This window comes from Tachypleus tridentatus, chromosome 10 (assembly GCF_004210375.1).
Source record: "Tachypleus tridentatus isolate NWPU-2018 chromosome 10, ASM421037v1, whole genome shotgun sequence".
NCBI lineage: Eukaryota > Metazoa > Arthropoda > Merostomata > Xiphosura > Limulidae > Tachypleus > Tachypleus tridentatus.
Genome location: NC_134834.1, coordinates 172,619,328 through 172,641,880, shown reverse-complemented (window position 1 = coordinate 172,641,880; position 22,553 = coordinate 172,619,328). Strand labels below are relative to the sequence as shown.

At 29.8% G+C, this 22,553-nt stretch overlaps 1 protein-coding gene across 2 annotated transcripts in view; it reads left to right on the top strand.

Moving 5' to 3' along the window:
- LOC143230921 (CD109 antigen-like) overlaps positions 1-22,553 on the top strand; it is an 83,990-nt gene that overhangs the window by 33,602 nt on the left and 27,835 nt on the right. For both annotated transcript variants that reach the window (XM_076465245.1, XM_076465244.1), the window contains exons 8-21: positions 373-457; positions 2,127-2,247; positions 3,174-3,398; positions 3,821-4,051; positions 5,993-6,106; positions 6,610-6,672; positions 7,462-7,650; positions 11,318-11,467; positions 11,950-12,090; positions 13,167-13,215; positions 14,524-14,637; positions 17,354-17,459; positions 18,629-18,746; positions 21,723-21,836. In XM_076465245.1, the coding sequence (XP_076321360.1) occupies positions 373-457; positions 2,127-2,247; positions 3,174-3,398; positions 3,821-4,051; positions 5,993-6,106; positions 6,610-6,672; positions 7,462-7,650; positions 11,318-11,467; positions 11,950-12,090; positions 13,167-13,215; positions 14,524-14,637; positions 17,354-17,459; positions 18,629-18,746; positions 21,723-21,836 (1,820 nt within the window). The remainder of the gene's footprint in view (positions 1-372; positions 458-2,126; positions 2,248-3,173; positions 3,399-3,820; positions 4,052-5,992; positions 6,107-6,609; positions 6,673-7,461; positions 7,651-11,317; positions 11,468-11,949; positions 12,091-13,166; positions 13,216-14,523; positions 14,638-17,353; positions 17,460-18,628; positions 18,747-21,722; positions 21,837-22,553) is intronic.

Here is a 22,553-nt window from a genome sequence, read left to right as displayed (position 1 = left end):
TATATTTTCATTCCTAATTGTGCTTTTATATAAGAATGCTAGTCCAGTATCATGTTTTGTTCATTTAATTTGAAGGTTTTTCATATTGTTAGATAAAAATATTGTTCCTTGTAACACTATCCCTATAAATAACATTGTCGTAATATAAAACTGTACATGCACTGGGTAACATGACCCGTATTAAGACTAACTTGTAACACTATATGAGCTGTAACAGATTACTTGTTAATGCGTCATCTCTTACGTATGCCCATTTTTCTCTTAAGTATTACAGTTCTGTTTATTTACCTCAAACGTATGCGTGCTAATGTTGGATGATTAGATGTTATTTTTGGAGATTTGTGCTTAATTTGATTTTGCACACGTTCCCAGATCAAACAAGATTTGAAGTGAATGTGACAATGCCAGCTTTCTTCATGACCACTGATAGTGACGTACGTGGATACATTGTAGCCAAGTAAGTTCGTTTTATTTTCGTACTCTCTAACACAGTTTTGGGTTACATCGTCTCACGTCACTGCTTGAAACGTGAAAATTATCTTGATGAAATTCGTATCGTGAGTTTCGTCGTCCACATATTGTTTGTTTTTTTTTTGTCATAAATTTTGAAATTACTGTCCTTATAGCTTTAAACTTTTTTTTTGGACTGAGAGGAGGAGCCTAAAAACAGTTTTTTGTATTAAATCACAGTAGACAGGTTAAATTGTATAAGTTTTGATACTGAAAAGTGTATTTTGAAAATGCTCAATCAAAATTTTCGTATTAATATTATTAGTGATAGATTTTTGGGTTGTTGTTTATTATGGCTTTCCGCGCTAGCCGCCCCTAATTTATCAGTTTAAGACTAGAGGGAAGGTAACTAGTCATCACCATTCACCGCTAACTCTTGATCTACTCTTTTACTAACGAATAGTGGGGTTGAACGTCACATTATAACGTCCACACATCTGAAAGAACGAGCATGTTTTGGTGTGAAGGGAATTTGAATCCGCGATCCTCAGATTACGAGTCGAATGTCATAACCAGCTGGCTATGTTTGATCTGTTTTTTATTAGGCACAAAGGGCTATCGGTGCTCTGTCCACCACGGGTATCGAAACTTGGTTTCTAACAGTATAAGTCTGTAGACATACCATACCACTGTGCTGGAAAGGCCTGACAGTTTATAATATTTTGAAACCAATAATTAGATTTTACACTTTTCAGAATGGCAGTAACATCTGTAAAATGTTTGGTAATTACGGTTTCCGATTTTTGTGGATTCGATTTTTTTAGCAACATTTTTTTTTGTGTTTTTATGGATTAGCAATTGTATCAAGAATTTTACTCTGAACTCACGCCACAGTCTAAACGTGATTATTGTTTTAATTTTTAGTGTTAAATAGAGTGTGAACAAATTTTTGAGCAACATTTCCAGAAAAGAGGCAAAATTTTGATATATGTTGCATATCACATTAAGCCTTAAGATTGAACACAAGTTTAACACGTTTTATTGTTTAGTTAAATTAAGTAGTTTAAAAATAAAGTATTAATTGTTTAATGCAGAGTAAAACTAGACACTGAGTTTCATTGTTCCTCTTGTGTCTCGATTTTCTTGCCGCGAATTCCAATTAGAAGCACTACATGATACAATATTTTGAATACTGTAATGTCAAAAATTACTTTGAAGCATATAAAAGCCGAACTTGATTATAAAAGGAGAAATAAATAATCTTTGCATTTGTTTCTAAACAAACGATTACGAAATTATTTATACTATTACATGTTTTTTAATCTCTTGGGTACCTGAATTATTTTCACAAATATTGTGATATTTGTACTCTTAGTTTTAATTCTCTTTTGCATTATTAGTCACTTTGTAATGGAAATAATATATAAACATTCGTATCAATACTGTTGTTACTTTGTATGTTAAGAATGAAGAAAGTTAGTCCTAAATCTTTGTGTATGCAATGGCTGTTAGAAAGGGAACGTATTTAGCGTGTTTTTAGAAATGATTGAAGAATCATTTTCTCACACATATTCAGAATTAGTTTTCTTTAAAGTATGAATCTAGGCATGGAAACGCTCTCAGTATCTAAGTGTAAATTAGTATATTTACTTTAAAAATAATAAAATATTTTCTAGTTACACAAGTGGAGCTCCTGTTCCAGGGAACTTAACAATAAAGGCAAGGGTAGAACCGTTATTAAATCGAAGATATGAAGTTTATGATCACCCACCATTTTTAGAACAGACACTAAAATTTGTGAGTACTGATTTTTATATATATATAATATGCATTTTTTTCATTAATCAAAGTTAACGTATCACTCCTAATATTTCACTTGTGAGACTATACAAGTAACCCTAAGTGGAAATCAGTTCAGAATGTGAAACCAGCTTGTTGAAAAAGAATCAACGATTACATGGACGGAAAGTATGTCAGTTTAGAGCTTTAGTTATTTTTAATGGAAAGTAATTGAAGTGGAACCAGTTGATGTATTCGGTTTTTATGAATATATACACATTCATTAACCATTAATATACTTTTCTGGTCAAATATATTCTATATAGTGGTTATGATACTAAAACTCAAAAGATATTCACGAACTAAATTGGCTTTGAATTCCTTTCACCATTTAATATTTCCATAAAAAATATAACTTATTTTAAGATTGAAGAGTTTTAAGTAAAAGTTTAACCTGTTGACTGCCAAGTATTTCAGCTGCTACAATACAACTCTAATGCTTCTTCATTTTGTAACTTTTGTGTCGCCATTTTGGATCGAAAGTGAAATAATTTGTAAGTAGGTCAAATGCATCTAGCGTTGAAGTTAGGTGTTATTGAGAACGAATTAACTCATGCGTGGCACTGTGTTACCTATTGGCTTGGACGAGTTATCTCGTCTACGGCAGTGAACAAGTTAATGTATGCATCCAATTAGAATAAAGAATCACCTCCTATACTATTGTTTAAAATCTGAAAGATACAAAACTGTGTGAACCAAAATTTAAAAAATTCAATTCCTGTATCCACGATTGATGTAGACAACAAAAAGTACTTATATTTCAGATGTTAAATTATCGTGTAACACGTAATACGTTTTATTAGTTCTTTTTACTGTGGTAATGAAAAACTGTTTGTGCTCTAAAGTAGTTGCTTTTTTGACAGCTTTTCTAATTTCATATTTAGTTTCCTGGATATATTGACTTCAGCTTTTCAATGAGCAAGTTAGCTCGTCTTGTGAATCAGTTAGAAGGATCAAAGGTCACCTTGACAGCTTGTGTTGGAGAACATTACTTGAATCGCATAGAATGTGGATATTCAGCTGCAATTATCTTTAACTCCAGTATCAAACTTGCGTTTCTGGGATCCTCACCCCAAACCTTTAAACCAAATATGCCATTTAAGGCTTACGTAAGTCACCCATTTTGATTTGAAACATGTTTTTGTTCCAGTACAATGTCGTTTCGATATATTTTCTAAAATCTTAAAAATATTGATGTCAGCCATAAAAAGTGTTGATTTTATATATTTATGCAATCTTGTTCAACAATATAATTTTATTTTTGTCTAATTTGTTACGTCCAATGATTTTTTTTTTTTACTTTAGGTTTACACCGCACAAATAATTCAAGCTTGTACTTCAACTGCCAAAACCTAGTGAATGTTAAGTTAATAGAACAAAGTAGGTTCCAACAGGTGTTAAAACATATATAGTGCATGATTACAATTTAGAATGTCGTGAATCGTAATTTTATATAACAGTAGAATGAGACATGTATTGTCTGTGCTCTAAATCTGTGAGTTTTGATGTTTGTATTTTACAAATTGTTTAGGTTGCAGTGTCGTACAGTGATGGATCACCATTACCATCTTGGCAGCTTGCAACTCACAAGTTGAAAGTAAAGCCTTCACTTTTCTTGCATGGTGGTGGGTCACGTGAACTGCGCATGCGCCATGAATTGGTTTCTACAGTTGAACCAGGACTTTGGAAAATTGAAATTGACTTATATGCCGAGTTAGGAGAAAATAGCAACTTGGAAAGTATTCGTTCCCTACGGTTAGAGGTTGATACCTTTTGTTATTATTTTCTAATGTTTACTTTTTCGATGCACGATTAGATTGAGTATTCTTTGATAGATAACATTAGTTTGTTTTCATACGTGTTGCTTATCTGCAGTGAAATAGTTTATTTGTTAATTATATTTTGTTATAAAAGTGAATTTTAATGTTATAAGAAAAGATGCACTGTTTAAAGGTGAATTTTACAGAAAAAAAGAAAACTTTGCAGTCAAAAGAACTACTCATACTGATTAATTTTGCAGGTTCACATTTTTTTATAGGCCCGGCATGGCCAAGCGTGTTAAGGCGTGCGACTCGTAATCTGAAGGTCGCGGGTTCGCATCCCCGTCGCGCCAAACTTGCTCGCTCTTTCAGCCGTGGGGGCGTTATAATGTTACGATCAATCCCGCTATTTGTTGGTAAAAGAGTAGCCCAAGAGTTGGCGGTGGGTGGTGATGATTAGCTGCCTTCCTTCTAGTTTTACACTGCTAAATTAGGGACGGCTAGCACAGATAGCCCTCGAGTAACTTTGTGCGAAATTCAAAAAACAAACAAACATTCTTTATAAACATATGTGCTAATAAACGAAACATAGAACGTGGTGTACAAAGAGCCCTTTCCGAGCGGCAATCCGAACGTTTTAGTTTTTACGTTTGCCGCTAGGAAAAGTACTGTGACATAATAGTTGCCAAACAAACCGCCAATGCTAGCGCGTTGCATGTAAATAAACATGGCCAGTACATACGGAGAAACAAAGGCGGAGTCTGTTTTGACTTTGTGTTCTGAACAGTGTTTGGTAGCACCATATCAATTCGAATCTACTCTGAACAAACCTAGAACAGTTACTTTTGACACAGATCTGACAAGTTCTAGTGATGAGGACAGTTCCACGAGCGAGAATAGCGGAACTGTGAGTGATACTGATAGCGCCCAGACCGGTTGCGAGTCGGTCATACCTCCAGTGGAAGAATGGCTAGCCTAAGTCATGACAACAAATATGGTCTGTATTATTTCACGTGCAATTTTAAGCATCTCGAAACCTGTCTGGTGTTTATAAATTATTGGTATCACAAACTGGGTTTTATTTGTTTATACTTTGCCGACTATGGTAACTAATACTCGGCCCTTCCACAATCATTGTATCGGGTATTTATGACTCGTAACAAATTGAATTTCAATTATACGTCATAATTCTGTCTATAAAATCAAACTAGATATGGCAGTCTGAATAGTTAATTTAATATTTACCATAAATGTATAATTTATATGACATATTCCGTATGTTTGTGCAAGGTGTAGGTGTGGTTTATGCGAGCAGATGCCAACCAGGAGAGAATGCGTTTGTTGTCGCTTATACGACAAGGTGTCAAACCGATTAAAAGATGAAGAGTGCATTACCCAGACTCGAGGCTTTGATGAAAATTGCCTGAATACCAATGTCTTGGAAGCATCATACTATGAATTTGTTGACCAGTAACCATGTTATCATAAAACAAACATAAAGTAGCAATATCAAGACAAAAAATAGTCTCACAAAATATGTAATCCGAGAAAAGCAGCGATAGATTCACGTAAAACACCAACACTGAAAGGAACAAAATTGTCGGCGCGCAGCGAAGCGTGTTTGGCAACTACACGTCATAGTTATAAAACGTCACGGAAACAGCCGAACGACTAAGAGTAACTTGATTTCGAGGACCCGCATATTTTGTTTCATTTTTTACTCAAAAACTAAAGTGTTTAAAAATATGGCAACCACACAGGAATTATGCCTAACCAAAGTACAGTTTCTAAGACAATTATTAAACTTGTTGAAAATTCACCTTTAAGTAATTTTCTTGAACAAGACATTCATAAACATTTCATTTTCTATACATATGCTGAAGTAATGTATTAAGACAATACTCTGACTTGAATTACTGTAAGGTAGCATTTAATTATTCTAGACTTACTATGAAGACAATTCAGGGGCGAAAACAAAAACTACCTTAACTGCATTTGCTACTTACTCCCCGAGTCAGCGTCATCTACAGGTTACTACAAGCACTAAACAACCAAAGGTAAGTAATTTATATTTTTATTCAGATTGTTAAAGGTTGCATTTTGCTTTTCTGAAATTTATAAAATTAGAAATATTTACATTTGCATTTATTTATTTCTCAATTAAAATTTATTTTTTATTTTAATGTAACTCATGTTATGTAAAACGTTTTAACGCGTGTATTTTTCATTCAATGGTTCAAGTGGTAATTTTTTTTGTCCGCACATATTTCTGCTTTCTCGTTTTATATTTTCTGTAATTTAACATGCCTTTTTAATATTTAACTTACAATTTCCAAGCCTATTTTCATTTGTATACAGAAAAAAATACTGAGTATCGAATGCCAATTAACATAAAAAAATATAAACTTTTGGCAAGTTCCACTAGATATACACAGTTTCAAGAATGAAACTTGGTGAATCCTAGAGATTTTAGAAATGTGTTCCCGAGTTCTTCAGTGTAATTGTAAGATTTGATTTTCACTGTGACTAATGCTGTAGTATGAATATTTGATTGTTTCAGGTAGGGGAGTACATAATATTTCATGTAAGAGCCGACTACTTTGTGGAAAACTTCTCTTATTTGGTAAGTATATATCATGTATATTTAATATTCATTCAGGAATAAAAGAATCAACCTGTACTGCATGGTGTTCCTTAGATCGCATAGAACAGAATTGTTTTTGTTAATAATTAACACTGCTTAATTGAGCATTAATGTGTATCTAGATTATGATATATCCATGAAACGTTTCTTTACAGAGATTTTTCCTCTCTATCAATAAGATTTTCAGATAAATAGTAAAGAAACGTCCATTATATTTACACATCCAAAAACATTCAATATTCTTAAATATGTAGAAATTAGTGGTCAATCTGTTAAAATTTCAAATAAAAATTTTGATGAATATTTAACTTTTTTTAGTATTAATTGTGTTTCATATTATAAAGCGATATGCACAGTTAGAAGCTGTCATAATTTATTAAACGATTTTCTGAGAAATTATTGATTAAGAAAATTATAGTAAAAAATGTTTTATTCATGAAAACATTCTGAAACTAAATAGGTAAACAATTTTAGAATGTACGGTTTCGACAATTAATATATGTATATGTCTTGTTAATCCTCTGGTCTTTTGTGATGTATATTTACTAAATGCTTGTAGGTTTTATCACTATATGTTTTTTAGTTCTTGTTTTAAAGTTAATGTATTGTTTCTTTTTTGTTAGATATTTCTAAATAAATTGAGTATTTTTTATTAATATTATTATTATACTAAAAGAGAGGATTAATCCTTCTTGTAATGAAATAACTGTTAGTTTAAGTCCAAGACGTATTTATACATTTATAAGACGTATTTATAACCTTTTCTAGTTTATTTCTAAAGGAATAATACTTGTGGCTAGTGTTGAACAAATGTCGTCGAGTATTAAGACATTTGCTGTAGCTTTGTCTCCTGAAATGGCACCATCAGCAACAGTTGTTGTTTACAATATTGCTAGAGAAGGAGAAGTAATTGTAGATAGCTTAACATTTCCTGTAGATGGTGTTTCTAGGAATGATGTAAGTAGTTTACTTTCAATACAAGATTTGAACAACAATTTCACACTTGAATAGACAAGATTACTTATGTTCTACTTATTAGCTGTAGAAATAACTTGTGTAAATTGTATATTTATTGTATTAGTACTTTTTTGCATTAGCACATCATTACAGCTGTTTTGTGACACTTTCACAAATTCATGATTTTTTAATTATTCTTCTGAATAAGCAAGCTTTATGTAGGATGGTGTTTACATTTTAGTTTTAAAATAATGATTCTTTTTATTTTTATACAGAGCTGCTAACTTTAAAAAATACAAAAAAGACTGATGAATATGTTTTTAATTTGAGATGTTTCCTTGCAGTTATTATACATCTTTTGTGGTCACTAGTAATTAAATAAACATTAAGTGTTGGAAAGTGAGGATGTTGAGAAAAACTTCTTCAGTTATTGATTGTCTTTAGTAGGCTGGAATAATGTTGTGACCATGGAAGAATATTTAACAAATTGTTGCTTTGACTATTTCATTTTGAACTCATCAGTGATTATGTATATTGAGTGTGGTACCAATAGAAGGATGTACTGCAATTTATCACTTAATTTATTTCATATTCTTTGAATTATTATGAAATCAACAACATAAGAAAAAAAGAACCAACTTATGGCTGTAGTTGCTGCTTATCTTCAGCTTGAGTATCTTTCACAAAATTGTAATTACTGAAAGCAGTTTTTTTACGTGCAATAACAAAGGACTTGTTATTCTTAGCTATCATATATCTGAAATAAAAAAATGTTATTCTCAAAATTGTTTTAAATACACATAATTCTCTCTGGAGATACTCTAACTGGGAGTTGATATTAAACCTGTTACATTCCAAACATTGTTTTTTATATATAACATTTTCTCACATAATGCAGAGTAACTGCTTACAGTCTTGTAAACCTGTTGACCAAATGAACTTTATAATATAAGCACATGCTTTCTATGTACATGTTATTTGCAGCTGAAGAATTGGACTCTGTCTTGACTACAAATCTAAAGAGATTATAATTTCATTATACAGTCCTCATTTGGAGAATTCTGTTCAAGCTTGAAGTACATTAAAGGATAGCTACTATTATGATACCTGAGGTAGAGAGGTTGTTACATGAGAACACATTAAGATTTGTGAAATTATTCTCTCTTGAGAAAAGAAGAATTAGAGGGAATGTTATTTATGTGTTAAAGATTATAATTATTGTTATTTAGATGTTCAGGATTATTAAGGGAATTGATAAATGATTCTTTGATTTTTTTTAATGTTTCTAATAAATCAATGTTAATGTTACTATACATGAGGCAAGAGTCATAATACATGTAAAATGAATTAGTTTAATCCTGAGTAGAACTTATCCACAAGTAGAGATCAGAAGTTTAAGTCTATTATGAGAATAAAGATTTTTTTGAAAATTTATTTTATTGGTGTGATACCTAAGAATAAGATGTTATTTGTAATCTACAAGTATAAAGTACTAGTTACACAGAATACAAATATAGATGCTACCTTAAGGTAAATGCCTGCTAATATGAAAAGAAAAAACGTTGTTCCAAAGAAGTCTGAAAATTCATCTTGTTTTGTTCGATATGTAACACTGATATCACTGGTAATAATTTCATGATAGTGTAACAGGCAGGCATTTAGGCTAGTCATTAGAGTTTCAACTATACTGCCAGTCAAACCAAATTTATATTAAATTGAGATATGCAGTTGTGAGTGAAGTACATAATTAACTAACTCTAGGAAACTTATGGTTAAAATAAAGAATTACTTTGACACTGAGGTTCCACAAAACACATTAAATTTTACTAATTATTCATTATTACTTATGTCATCTCACATTAGGTATTTCTCTATCTCTCTAAGTAGTTCCTGTATTAAATTATTTATTGTTCTTAATAAATTTCTGATTGAAACAGTAGGTGGGTTATATTTAGCCATATTTAACTTATAAATTTCTCTTAAGATTAAACATTTTACTTTAATTCTCTAATTACATTATCCTATCAAGAGAAATAGCAATTTATACTTACAACAAAGTTGAGTCAGGGCTCTGGTCTGGTTGAATGGGAAATAACCTTAACATTCTGGAAAACTCCAAGAGTTATTCTCTGTGTGCTGGAGGAATGCTTATTTGGTTCTCGAGAATATCCGATTTTTAGCCCCAGACAATAGTTTTTAAACAGTATATCCTCAGCGTTCTTATGAGTTTCCAAGTAGTGTGCATAACTCCACACAAGTAGTTCTTACACTTCATTGGTTTATTTTTGCAAGTCATTGGACTTTCCAAGAACAACAACAAAAGCTCATTAGTGATTAACTACAGTTAGAGTATGTAAACCAGCAGCTTACTCACTTGCACTGCTACATGCTTCTCTGGTTATCAGTATCACTTCAAAGTTTCAATTCTTGCCTCTGACATAAACTTTTCAGTAGAATTTTCTGTACTACTAGAATAGCATCATTAGTTTGTCATTGTCAAACTCATGACTATAATATTTGTTTATTTTAAGCTTCCTCATGGATATGCCAGGCTTTATTGTTTTATAACTCTTGATTATCAGTGCTAGTTAATTGGAGTCTTAGTTCTTGACTCCTTTGTGTAATATAAGTGATCTCTTTCACACCATTTCTACTTTTCTCCATTTATGGGTGTGGATATCCAGAGATTTCTATTGCATAGACGTTTCTTAATTTTTACTTACTTACTGAAGCAATTGCATAAAAATGCTTAATATTCCCAATTACTTCATTTGTTATGTGATCTAAGGATGATAAGTGATTAATGGTTCATAAGTCTGTTAACCAAAAGATAAAATTAATTAAATAAAATTTGATAATATTGTTTCTCCTCAAGCAGTACATAAACTGGTTCTTTTGTAGAAATTTAAAACTACATTTAAATGTTTTAAGCCAACATTTATTGAAATATGTAGAGTTTGGAAAAAAAAATCTTTATTGATCTGTTGTCTTTGTATGACAACAACATCACATTTTTTAAACATTTCAGTGGGATATTAACAGTAGAGATTATATGAACTTATACTTCAATCTTATTTTTGGAGTGTTAAAAATAGGGCATTAACCTAAGCTTTTATCTTTAATAAATTAGTCTTTTTGGCATTTCTGCAACTTCATATTCTCAATCAAGTAGAGATCCATCTACTAATGGAAAAATCCACAATTATTTCAGAAAAATCATCCACAACATAACAGTAAAAATAGCACTATATATTTACATAACACTGTTATATATTTTTCAGTCTTCAGTTAATATAAACAAAGGGCCAACCTGTCCATAAAAAGTATGTGTAAGAGAAATTGTTTTTTACACGAAAATGGAAGGCATCTTAGATATTTTACAAAAATTCATTCCATATGTTAATAAATATGTTTTGTTACTTTTTTTTTTGCTACAGTATAACCAAATGGATTTTAAGCTATGTTTGTAGTTAAGTTTTGTTGATGTAAAAAATTTCTGTTATTTAACTTGTAAGGTAATTTTGTAAGTAAAGGAAGTAAAAGTTTTATAATGAGCAGTTAGTATGGAGAATAGCAAGTTGCTTTGACTGTTACACCTTAGTTATATGATTGTGATACTCATGGATATGTAAGTTATAAATAATATTTTCATTTATATCTTGTATAGTTCACAATTAGCCTGAACAGTAGGAAAGATAAGACTGGAGATACTGTGGAGGTAATTGTTCGTGGAGAACCAGGTTCATATGTTGGCCTTTCAGCTGTAGACAGGATGTTATTTACAATGCAGGCGGGTAATGAACTGAGTTATGCTGATGTAAGTATGTAATTCTTTTTAAGAGTTTATTACTGATTTATTCCTTGTGTTTTAAGTCGTGAATTGCTTTATTAGTGAAACAGCCTATAATCAAGACAGCAAGATCCTATAAAGCCTTCTTTAATTATTTAGTAAATATTTGGATCAACTGAGAATCACTCTGTAACTTAATTTTTAAAGAAAGTTAAAACACTTCTATAACCCAAACATCAGTAAAACATTTTACTAATATAATTTTGATACTCAACTTTAGAAATCCAGTAATATAAAACTCTAATTAAGTTATATTGATCATAAAATTACATTTTTGGTATTAAATAACAGAAAATTTATTTTAAGGTCTTTTGACACCTTTTATTTCTTAACACTGCTAGAACTAGTACATTATATATCATAAGGAATACATTTTTTGTGACATTTGTACAGTTGCAGATTTATAAATGTGTTATATGACTCCTTTTAAGATGTATTCTTCATTTCAGGTTATGTACAAAATGAATACATTTGATGAAGCAGCCAATGGCACCTTGACTCATATCTGGCATTCTCGGGAAGGACATTCTGACTCTGTTTTCTATTTTCCATCATCATCCTATGGTATTGATGCCAATAGAACATTTGAGGTTAGAATTTATATGTGCTTGTTAACTATACCATTTATGTAAGGTTTAATAAGAAATTAAGAGATTCATCTAAAATTGTTCATTAAAGTAATATTAGAATTAATTTATCTTTATTTCTTGATCCATAGATATTTTTAAAATATGTATCTCATTGTAAAATTGTATTTTTCACATCTTAAATATCATAAATTAGATACATTTTATATAAGAATCTTAAGATTAATCCTGTGTTAGTGAAGCTTAAATACTTGTTTGAAAATCATAAAAATGAATTAATTTTATAATTCAGAAAGGGTAAATTGTTGTACTGTTGATATTTATCTGTACATTGTAATTACTAATACAGAAGGTAGAGCTGAGCAATTAGTAGTTTGGTTAGTTGATTAGTACTATATTACCTCACCCCCAAAGTTTTCCTATAATCAGTTAGTTTGCCAACAAGAACAAGAAAATTGTTGGGGTTGGTAGTAGATGCTGCCAGAGAGTTTGCATTCCTTCTCGTGAACAGTTCAATAAAAACAATAGGTTGATGGTGGATGCTGGCATACTCAAAAACAGTAATAATCAGAAATATAGTTTTGAATAATCAGTTAGTTTATTTGACATTAATTGATATTTGCTTGTAGATAGATGATTAAATTAACCAGATTTAACATTAGTGAGAAAAATATACCTATAATTTTAATATTTTGTATCTTACTAGGTATGATTTCAAGCAATATCAGGAAAAATCTGAGAATAAAGCATAACAAACACATGAATAATGTAATTAATTATGGATTTTTAATCAGAATTATAGCAACATATACATCTATAGAAAAGTGGCATAAAGTAAGCTGTTAAAACATTACATTATCTGTATGTTATTAAACTGGCGCTATTTAAATGGTAACATCGGTCCAACATTTGATTTTTGTAATTAGATTTGTGAGAAATTATCCTGTGAAACCATAGTCAAATGTACCAAAACATTTTATTCATAATTCACTGTCTAATGTTTTTAGTACCCAGTTTTATAATCCACATGTAGAGTTGAATTCTAGGTTAATATTAAATTTTGTATCTGAATTTTCCAGTTTGCCAGACTTGTTGTTTTTACTGATGCAAATGTTACCAGGAAACCAGGTAAGTGTGAGATAGATTTCCTGTTGCATTAATTGTTGTCAAATACAAGTTTTCCCTTTTTATTATAAGTATGATATCAGTTTAACCTCATACAGTAACAATCACCTAGGTACATTTATTTGATGCGTAAGCTTTCTCTATGACTGATGTGAAATTAGAACATGTAGTGATTAGTATAGCCATGTTTTATTTCATTAGTATGTTAACTTCTTTTATCATATCATGTTTATATTCCATAGTGTATAACATTGTTAATGCTAAGCTTGTCAAGCAAGATAATTTGTATATGTAATATTCATTTTCCATATTTTACCATCTGTTCATCACTAAACTGTAAATTGTTTTAGGTTACCCATCCTACAATGCCCAATAACTATATGTATAGTTTGCTTTATAATGATCAGTTTTATATTAATGGATACAAGTGCACATACATCATGTCATTGTAGCTTTTGTGATGTTAGCCAGGCATGGCTGAAAGGCCAATATAATAAGCATAATAAATTATATAAATGTATAGTCTTAAGATATTTAAGCTATTTAGATTAAATATATGTGTTTTTGAGTTAGTTTCTAGTCATTCTGGAATGATCAAAGCATAATTTATATTTATTTACTAATTTTTTATGGTAGTTAAAGATCAGTCAAATCTACCAAACACATGCACAGATTTGGTAGTGAAAATAACAGATAAAGTATGAAGTTTTTTCTTAGAAAACGTATGTTAATTACATATCTAGAGGTTATAAAGATTTTTACATGTTCAAACTGAAATTTTTTGGTATATAAATGTACTTCTAATCTTAACTTTAAAATTATTTTGCATGTTGGATAGGCAGCATGCAAAGGATAAAAAAGGCATGAGAAAAGCATTACTGGAAAAACCTTAAGACTTAGTTTTTAAAATATCTCATATTTTGTGTATGAAAGCATTGTAATGCTTACTGATAATCTGCACAATTTCATAAACACACATTTACTAATTTAATATTCATAGAATGAAAATTATAACAAGTACAAAATTATGATGATGGAGGGTCCCAGGGACCAAGCCTATGCTAAAATAGTTAGTAGCATATAATGTTGCATACTTTGTTAAAGTAGACTTTCACAGATTCTTTAATAATTTCTCATTATATAGTTTAATAACCACAACTGCTTTATTTTTAAAAATAGTTAAGAACTTTCTGTTTTGTAAATGATTTCATGTTAATCTTTGTAGTAAAAAATATGAAATACAGTTCACAGATGATTAAATAGTCCTTTATAAGAATGTATGTTACAACAGGTTTTTTTACATATTTTTAGACAAGTGTAACAGAACAGCAGGATTTGAATCATGCACAGATGAGGGCTGCTATCTTGTCAGCAAACGTTGTGATACTTATTGGGACTGTGATGATGGATCTGATGAAAGTGGCTGTGAGTCTGATGTGAAGTTTTTAAAACTTAACAGAAGAAAGTGTTTTGGAAGTTTTCTAACAACAGTAGTATCACTTTTTAGATCTCATTTTTTAGTCTACTGTTATAATCAGGACATCAAATTACTGACAATAATAATAATAAAAGAGTATGTGATTCATTTTTTAAAAGGCTTCTCACTCCCCTGTCTGTTTTTTTATTTGTGGATCTAGTTTCTTTGTTTGCTCTGCTTTTTCTTTAAAAACTGTAATCAGAGTGATAAGACTGCAGGATAAAAGTTTTATTTTATTTGTACAAAAACATTTATTTCATATTCTTAATAGGCTGAATGTAAACATTTCATTGAATGTCAACATATACTTCATTTTTATAATTTATGTGTAATCATTAAGAGTAAATAATGTTTTCACCAATAAAAATGAGTCAGAAAATAATAAAACTACTTTTGTTTTGATTGTATTATCTATGTAACAGTTTTAGAAAATGATAAATGACTTCAATTTAATTCTATTACTTTTGAACTAATTTTCTGTAAACTGTGAAAAGTGTTATTTCCTTTGAATCTATGTTAGGAAATATTGTTTTCAACTTATTATCATAATAAAATAATTTTTGTAAATATTTAATCTTTCATTTATATTGCTTTCGTAAGTTATCAATCAATACAAAAATTAGGTAAGATTTAATCACTTAATGAATACTGTTTTTGGTTGTTATATAACAATCTTTCTGTTTCTGAATTTTTTTAAACTCCATATTGCTAAATTATCGTCTCTTTTCTGCTGCTTATATGGATACTTCAAAATATATCTTTAGTATTTTGTGGCCGTAAGTGTTTCTTTTGCCTTTTTACTTCATTTGAATAACATGATTCTCAAATTATGTTTAAACCACTTTCTTTTCATTCAGCTATGGTGAACACAGTAACTTATTATGTAGCTTTGTGCTTAATAAAAAAACAAACAAGTTTTTTATTCAAATCCTTTATCTTAAAACAAATTAAAAATAATAATTCTGTTGAGTTTTAAAAGAAAAACATTCACCTTAGTCTCCTTAACCATTTTATTATAACCCCATGTGAGCATGCTCTGTATATATACAGTTTCTATTCTTACAGACCATATGGACATATTTTTATAATAGTATTTCATAATGATTCCAATGATATATGGTTTGTAGGATCTAAATATAACAAAATTAATCAAATATGAATTTTTTTTATATTTATTGGTTCCTGGACTCCCTGTGGTTCAGAAGTATGTTTATGGGGTTAAACATTGAAATTAGAGGTTCAGTTTTTTTGTGGTGAACAGGACACACATATTACATTCTGTATCTTTGAGCTAAAACTGTAACAACAACAAAATGCTTGATAATAGAAGGGTTAATATTCATTGTGTTTGGCAGTAATTTTAAATTATACTCGCACACAGATTGTTTTACAATTAGAAACATTTCTTTCTTTGTATATTTTATGGAATCAACTTTGTTGATGAGGTCTAATTGATAATGTCTAAATGTACAGTTTCTAGGTAGTTAGGTTTTATTTATGTAATTATAAACAATAAGCTCTAAAGATTTATGATCTTCCTTTGCTTTACCAAAATGTCTTAAATTAAAAAGAAGTTTTTATGAGTTTCTTTGATTTCATAAACTATTTTGAATTTTGTTTTATTTTGAAATAAAACCCATTCTGTATGTAATATATGCATAATTATTACTTCAAACACCACATTTAATATTGGTGAACATTATAGCAGGGAAATTAAGACTTTCTTAATCAGCAAAATGCCTAATGAGAATCAATTAAAACACTTCTTATATATTTGGATTGACTTCTGGTATTCCAAATTCCTTAGCTGTAATATAGTTAAACTTAAATAATTGACTATATATATTTAGTAGGCATAGTTATAAAACAATAGTTTTATAACTATAAATATGCATATATCAGTCAGAAATATTTTGATTAAAGTAAGAATGATTAGTTGTTTTCTTTTCTGTTAGTGTTTGTTAACTTGTAGGAATTAATTATGATGTTAATGTTACGTCACCTTGGTAAAATGTTAACTCATAATTTCCTTACTTTGAATGACCATGAAAGAGGAAAATGTTACTTTATAACATTTTTTCATAATGAACAATAACATTTTGTTTCATGTTGTTATACAATTATCATCAAGTTTTTGTCCAAAATAAGAGTACAGTAAAGAGGATTTCCTGTATAAAGTCACAAAATTTTATCTTGATATATATTTCTTGACTCCTGGTTCTAGTGTAAAACAACATGTTTTTGTAAAGGTTAGATGTGTTTTATGGTTATTAAGTGGTATGAAGAAACTTCATTGTGATTTGACACTAGAAAAGAGGCTGAAATAATGCTCTTTAAACTTAAGATATTTTTCTTCTATCCTGATAATGTTGTCCATAAACTTTACAAACTTTTATCTCATTAATGTAAGAAGTTGTGTACAGAATACAAACTAACGAATAATTCTGTGTTATTATTATAGTAAATGTTTATACTCTCTCTGTTCATTGTTGTAGATTTGATATACATATATTGTATTTTATTTGTTAGCTTGGAATTTTTAAAAGTTTTTTTATATAGTTTTACATCTTGCTCTTTTCATACTTTTTCATTTTTAAAAATAATTTACAGAAATACCATCAAAGGTAACAAGTGAAGTTGAATCTTTTATTTGTATGTTTCTAGGTCCTCCCCGTGATGAGTTAAACCTAAAGGAGTTCAGGTTACAGCGTTTCAACCGAATCCTAAATCTATATGAGAATTCTTGGTTATGGGAAGATGTTAACATTGGGTAGGTAGGCAGACCTTCTGTGCAAGATGGAGCCTTCCTTTTATTTCAAATAAAGTATATGTTGCTAGTTAATTTGAAGCTGATTTAATATTAGGAGTACACTAATATAAAAACCCATGAAAAATTACAGAAAATCGTTGTTGAATGATTAATGAAAATTATTGAATTTTACTGAAACAAACTTAACTGTACCTCCAAAATGCACCTGCTTTTCACTTATTTCTTCAGTCTCAAAGTAATTTTTAATCACCAGATTTTAAGTAAAGGCATTATGCAGCAAAATTAAGTTATTGTAAATAAAAGTATGTGCAGACTCTAAAAGAAACTTAAATAGCACTCTTGAGCTTTTTCACTTTATTCTGGGTAAGGAAGTAGAGAACATAATGAAGATATTCTGACACAAATTTTCAATTATTTTGATTGTAGGAAGAATAAAAGATGTTTGAAAATAATAAATGTTTATTTTTCTTTGTGTTTTAGGACCAAGTAGCTAATATATATATAAAGATAAAAAAAAAATTTAATTAACATTTATTCCCCACGTAAAACCTTTAGTACTAGTAAGCCTGTTTGTAGTCTAATTTAAGTACTAGGTCTAATACATAAATGTAAGGCTTAGCTTAAACACTACTTAGTGCATTTTATTTTGCTTTTGGCTACAACTTATTGTCAGAAAACTTCTGAATTAAAGTATTTTGCTTTTATATCATGGTACTTATCAAAATATAAAGAATAAAAACAAACCTTTCTAACAAATTAATATGAATATTAAGCATTCAACATAAGCATCATAGTTGGTCTAAGAACAATCAGGTGATAGTTAAGTGATGATATTATTGAGCGTTGCTATAAAAATAGTGTAAAAGCATTCTCAACAGTGGCAAAGGGAGTAAGCCTTTTATAGTTGGTGATTAGGAAAGTTAAACTAAATATTTTATAATATAAATATAGGATACATATTTTCATTTTGTTGAGCAGATGAAGTTTTGTAGTTATTCTTGTTTCTAGAACCTTATATTACTTTTATATTTTTATGATTTACCAATTTACTGAATTAGTTAAAGTTGTGATTATTATTTTTATTTCCAATCAGTTAATCAGGTGATATTACTAGATGTTTGCTAACTACAATATCTACATAAACTTATTTTTATTGTATCTCTTTCTAGACCATTAGGTTACTTTATCTTCAATGTACCTGTACCTGACATACCAACTAACTGGATGGTTAGTGCTTTTGGTGTAGATAATGATGTTGGATTTGGAATCCTTGACAAGGCAATTGAAGTAAGACTTCAATGCACTTTTACTACTATGATTTTTTGTGAATATGAATTATGGAAAAAGAAATTTGACAACAAAGTTTGCTAGTATAATATTATATCTATAACCCCAACAAATAAATACGAAAAATATAGGGTTTCTTGAAATATGTAGTAGCAATATAATGATAAGATAATTAATGGAATACTACTTTAACACCATCTGTTACAAAAATCAAGTTCAAACAGAATCATCTAGTTTTTATGCAACAGAAAAGCTGTTTTATATTTATATTTGAAAGTTTGATATTAATCTGTTTTAATTATATATATATTAGGAACTTATACCAAAAAATAAAATTTAATAAATAATCTTTATTTTAATAATTTAGCATCTCATACCAAATACAACTAGAATAAAGTAGATCAACTTTTCCAGAGATTATTTATTAGTTGTTTCAGTAAATATTGAAGCAAACCTTTTTTTTTTATGATTTCATGAAAATAAGTTTTATAAGTTTATATTATCATCATTTAACCTTATTAATAATATTTATTTGTAACGTTTACCTATTAATTTTAGTGTAGGTTTAAATTGTTTCTTGGGCATTTTAGGAATTTTCTGTGGATAAACAACTTCTTATTTTATTTTCTTATTATGACCTAAGAAGGTCAAAACATTGTTCTTTGCTTTATTAGTAAAAGTGTTAATGCCCATATCCTGAGATACATTTCTACTTCAAGTGGGTTTTTTGTCATCAATAATTACCCTACCACAACTTTCATGAACATCTGCATTGTTTATTTCTGATGTCCATACAGTCTTGTCTGATCAACATATTCTTCTCCACCCATTCTAGATGGTAAATAGTAGTCATCTTCCTATAGATTTCATCCAGTGTTTGTATAGTACTGTATGCTCAGAAGCAAAAGCCATTTTAGCCCTAGTGGTGGACATAGGAACTATTATTCCATATTTTATCTGTGGTTTAGCCTCATTTTATTTTCATAGCTTTGTTCAAAAACTTGTGTATCATTGGCAGATGGGTATTATCAATTGAAGCAACTACAAAGAGGTATCTTCCCATAGGATCATGTTGATCTCACCTTTTTGAGAACTCCTGTTGCTATCCAGTATAAAGGTTTCTTTTTTTCATGTTGCAGATGGAGTCGTGTGTAAATTTATCCACTTTGTTTTTTATAACTTCATCATTATCTCCCAGGTCTATCTACAGGAACCAGAATTTCTTTGGTGTATTTTGAGGATATACTTCCTACTCATCTGCTTTTGTTTTTCATGTCTGACTTTCTTCTCCAGACTTACTGTTGTTTTTATTTATGGCTTTAAAATTTTTCAATAATAATAAACATATGCTTAGCATGTGTAATATCATAAAACACAAAAATATAAAATCTTATAATGATTAGAATGTATCATTCAATGGATGTACCTCTTACTATTATGTGATAGTAATCCCAGTGATATCTATTGTGATTCAAAGTTTCAGTTTTTTCAGTAAATTTTAATATGAAAACATAAACATTGCTTGAAAATTCAGTTCTTAGCTATAGTATTGGTTTAATTATTTGTTATGATTTAATCTCTTTTGTTTCGTAGTATCTCCATACAGTATATTGTGGTTCTAAGATTGAAGGGCATGAAAAGGTTCAAGAAAAAAAATAAAAAATTATTGCTCCCTTCTTTACCTCTGATTATGAAGTAAAGCAAGTCTTTTTGTTTACACCAGTTGGCATGTCAAAACTTCTAGATGCTGTTGTGTATTTGCCTGGTTTATTTGTTTCTAAGTTGTTTACCAAGTGTTGGATGGAATTGCTCAGCTCCAATAAATGGGTGAACCTTTCTCACAGACAGGCAAGCAGTAGCTTACATAAACTTACATTTCTTTATGTCTCTGTGAGGTTAAAATTTTTATTTAATAACAATGGCATATTTTCTATATATATACATGTATATTTTTTTACCTGTTATATGTATATATACATATGTGTGAAAGGTTATCAAGTACCAAAGACAAAAGGAAGTGTGGGTGGGGGAGGATTGACGAAAATATATGGCAATCATTGCTTTAGATCACTTTGACTCTTACAAAATCTTAAAACTTTTGTTGTATAAGCATATACAGTGCTGAAAGTTAGCTGCTATAGGTTATGCTACTTTTTAATGGGTTCACTTCATATACATTTCCTCTACTTTAGTTTTTGCTATCTTAGCGATTCAATGAAAGCTCTTAAATTGTATTGAGAATCCATGACATTCAGACCTTTTTCTTTTCCTTTTCTGGCTTTACTCTCTGCTATGGAATACAGTTTCACCTGTTTAAGGCTCATCAACATAGCTTGGGTTATAATAGTAACATCTCTATAAAATTTATAGTGTTTTGAGTCCTTCTTAATTCACCATACAGTAGAAAGTCTAACATATATATATATATTTATATATATAGAGAGAATATTAATACTGAAGAATTAAGTTAAATCAGAAGTAAGGACTGCATTAAAAACAACAAATCCAAACCTCTGACTAATGTTAGTTTGTTATAAACAAAAACAAGCCAAAACAGAAATAAAAAATGCTGCACCAATTGAAAGGATTTCTAGGGTACAGGCTAAATTTGTGGGATATAAAATGTACTCTAGGTCTGGAGGTCACTGAAAAAGTAGGACCCACATTGCAGTAGGGATACACTGTCTTAACCTCCATTTGCCAGTCCCACGTGAAAAATAATAAAATAAGCAAAAGAACAGAAATAGGAAGTAGGAGAGTGAGATGTGGGTGCTCAAGCCCACAATGTCCCACATCTGTATCACCCTTCACTGCCTGCAAACAGTTGTAGGAAGGTAACAGCTCTTCAAAGTAAAGAAGAAGGAAAAAAGAAAAAATTAAATGAAAAGAAATTTTGATCTTTGTTGTGGCTTGATTTTGTTTATAACAAACTATGTGTATAAGTATGTATCTACTTATACTATAAATGTTTTCTAGTTTTCTAGTGTAAAGCCTTTCTATATGAACTTGGAAATGCCATCACAGTGTATGCAGGGAGAACAAGTTGGGCTGCGTGTTACCATCTTCAATTACATGCTGAATGAAATTGAGGTAAAAGTTGCTTGTTTAACCTCTTTTAAGCAAATTGCACAAGGAACATATCATTGTTATTTGTTGAATATAGCACTTGTATGTATAAATAAGATTATGAATAAGTTTTAATTTATTTGTGTTAAGCACAAAGATATACAGTGAGTTATCTGTGCTGTGCTGCACCAAAGGTATTGAAACTTCAGACATACTGTTGTACTCCTACTAATCTTAACATCATTAGCTATTGGAGAAAACAAATGCAACATACAACTGTTGGAGGAGTTACTTCCCATATACAACAAAATGAAAGGTAACCATAAGGCTTGTGTAGAAAACTTGCAGTATCTCAATATCATCTGTCTTGTACTATAACTGTAAAAATATGTGAAATGAACTACAAGTGAACTTGGCACTTGTGACTCTTATGGCTTTTGTTGTAACTGGTGATTACGCTTTGGAGATGATGATTTAATGACTGATCATTTAAGATTGGAAAAAAGATCTACAGTACTTATGTATCTTTACATTTTATGGACAGTATTACAATGTGTAATTCCTTAAATTTTACTAAATGACTAGTAATCTTTGTACCAGTATTAGTTTGTTTGTTGAATTTTGCACAAGGCTACTTGAGGGCTACCTACACCAGCTTTCCCTAACTTAGCAGTGATAGACTAGAGGGAAAGCATCTAGTCAACACCATTATATTAAATATCAGTAATTTCATTAATACCC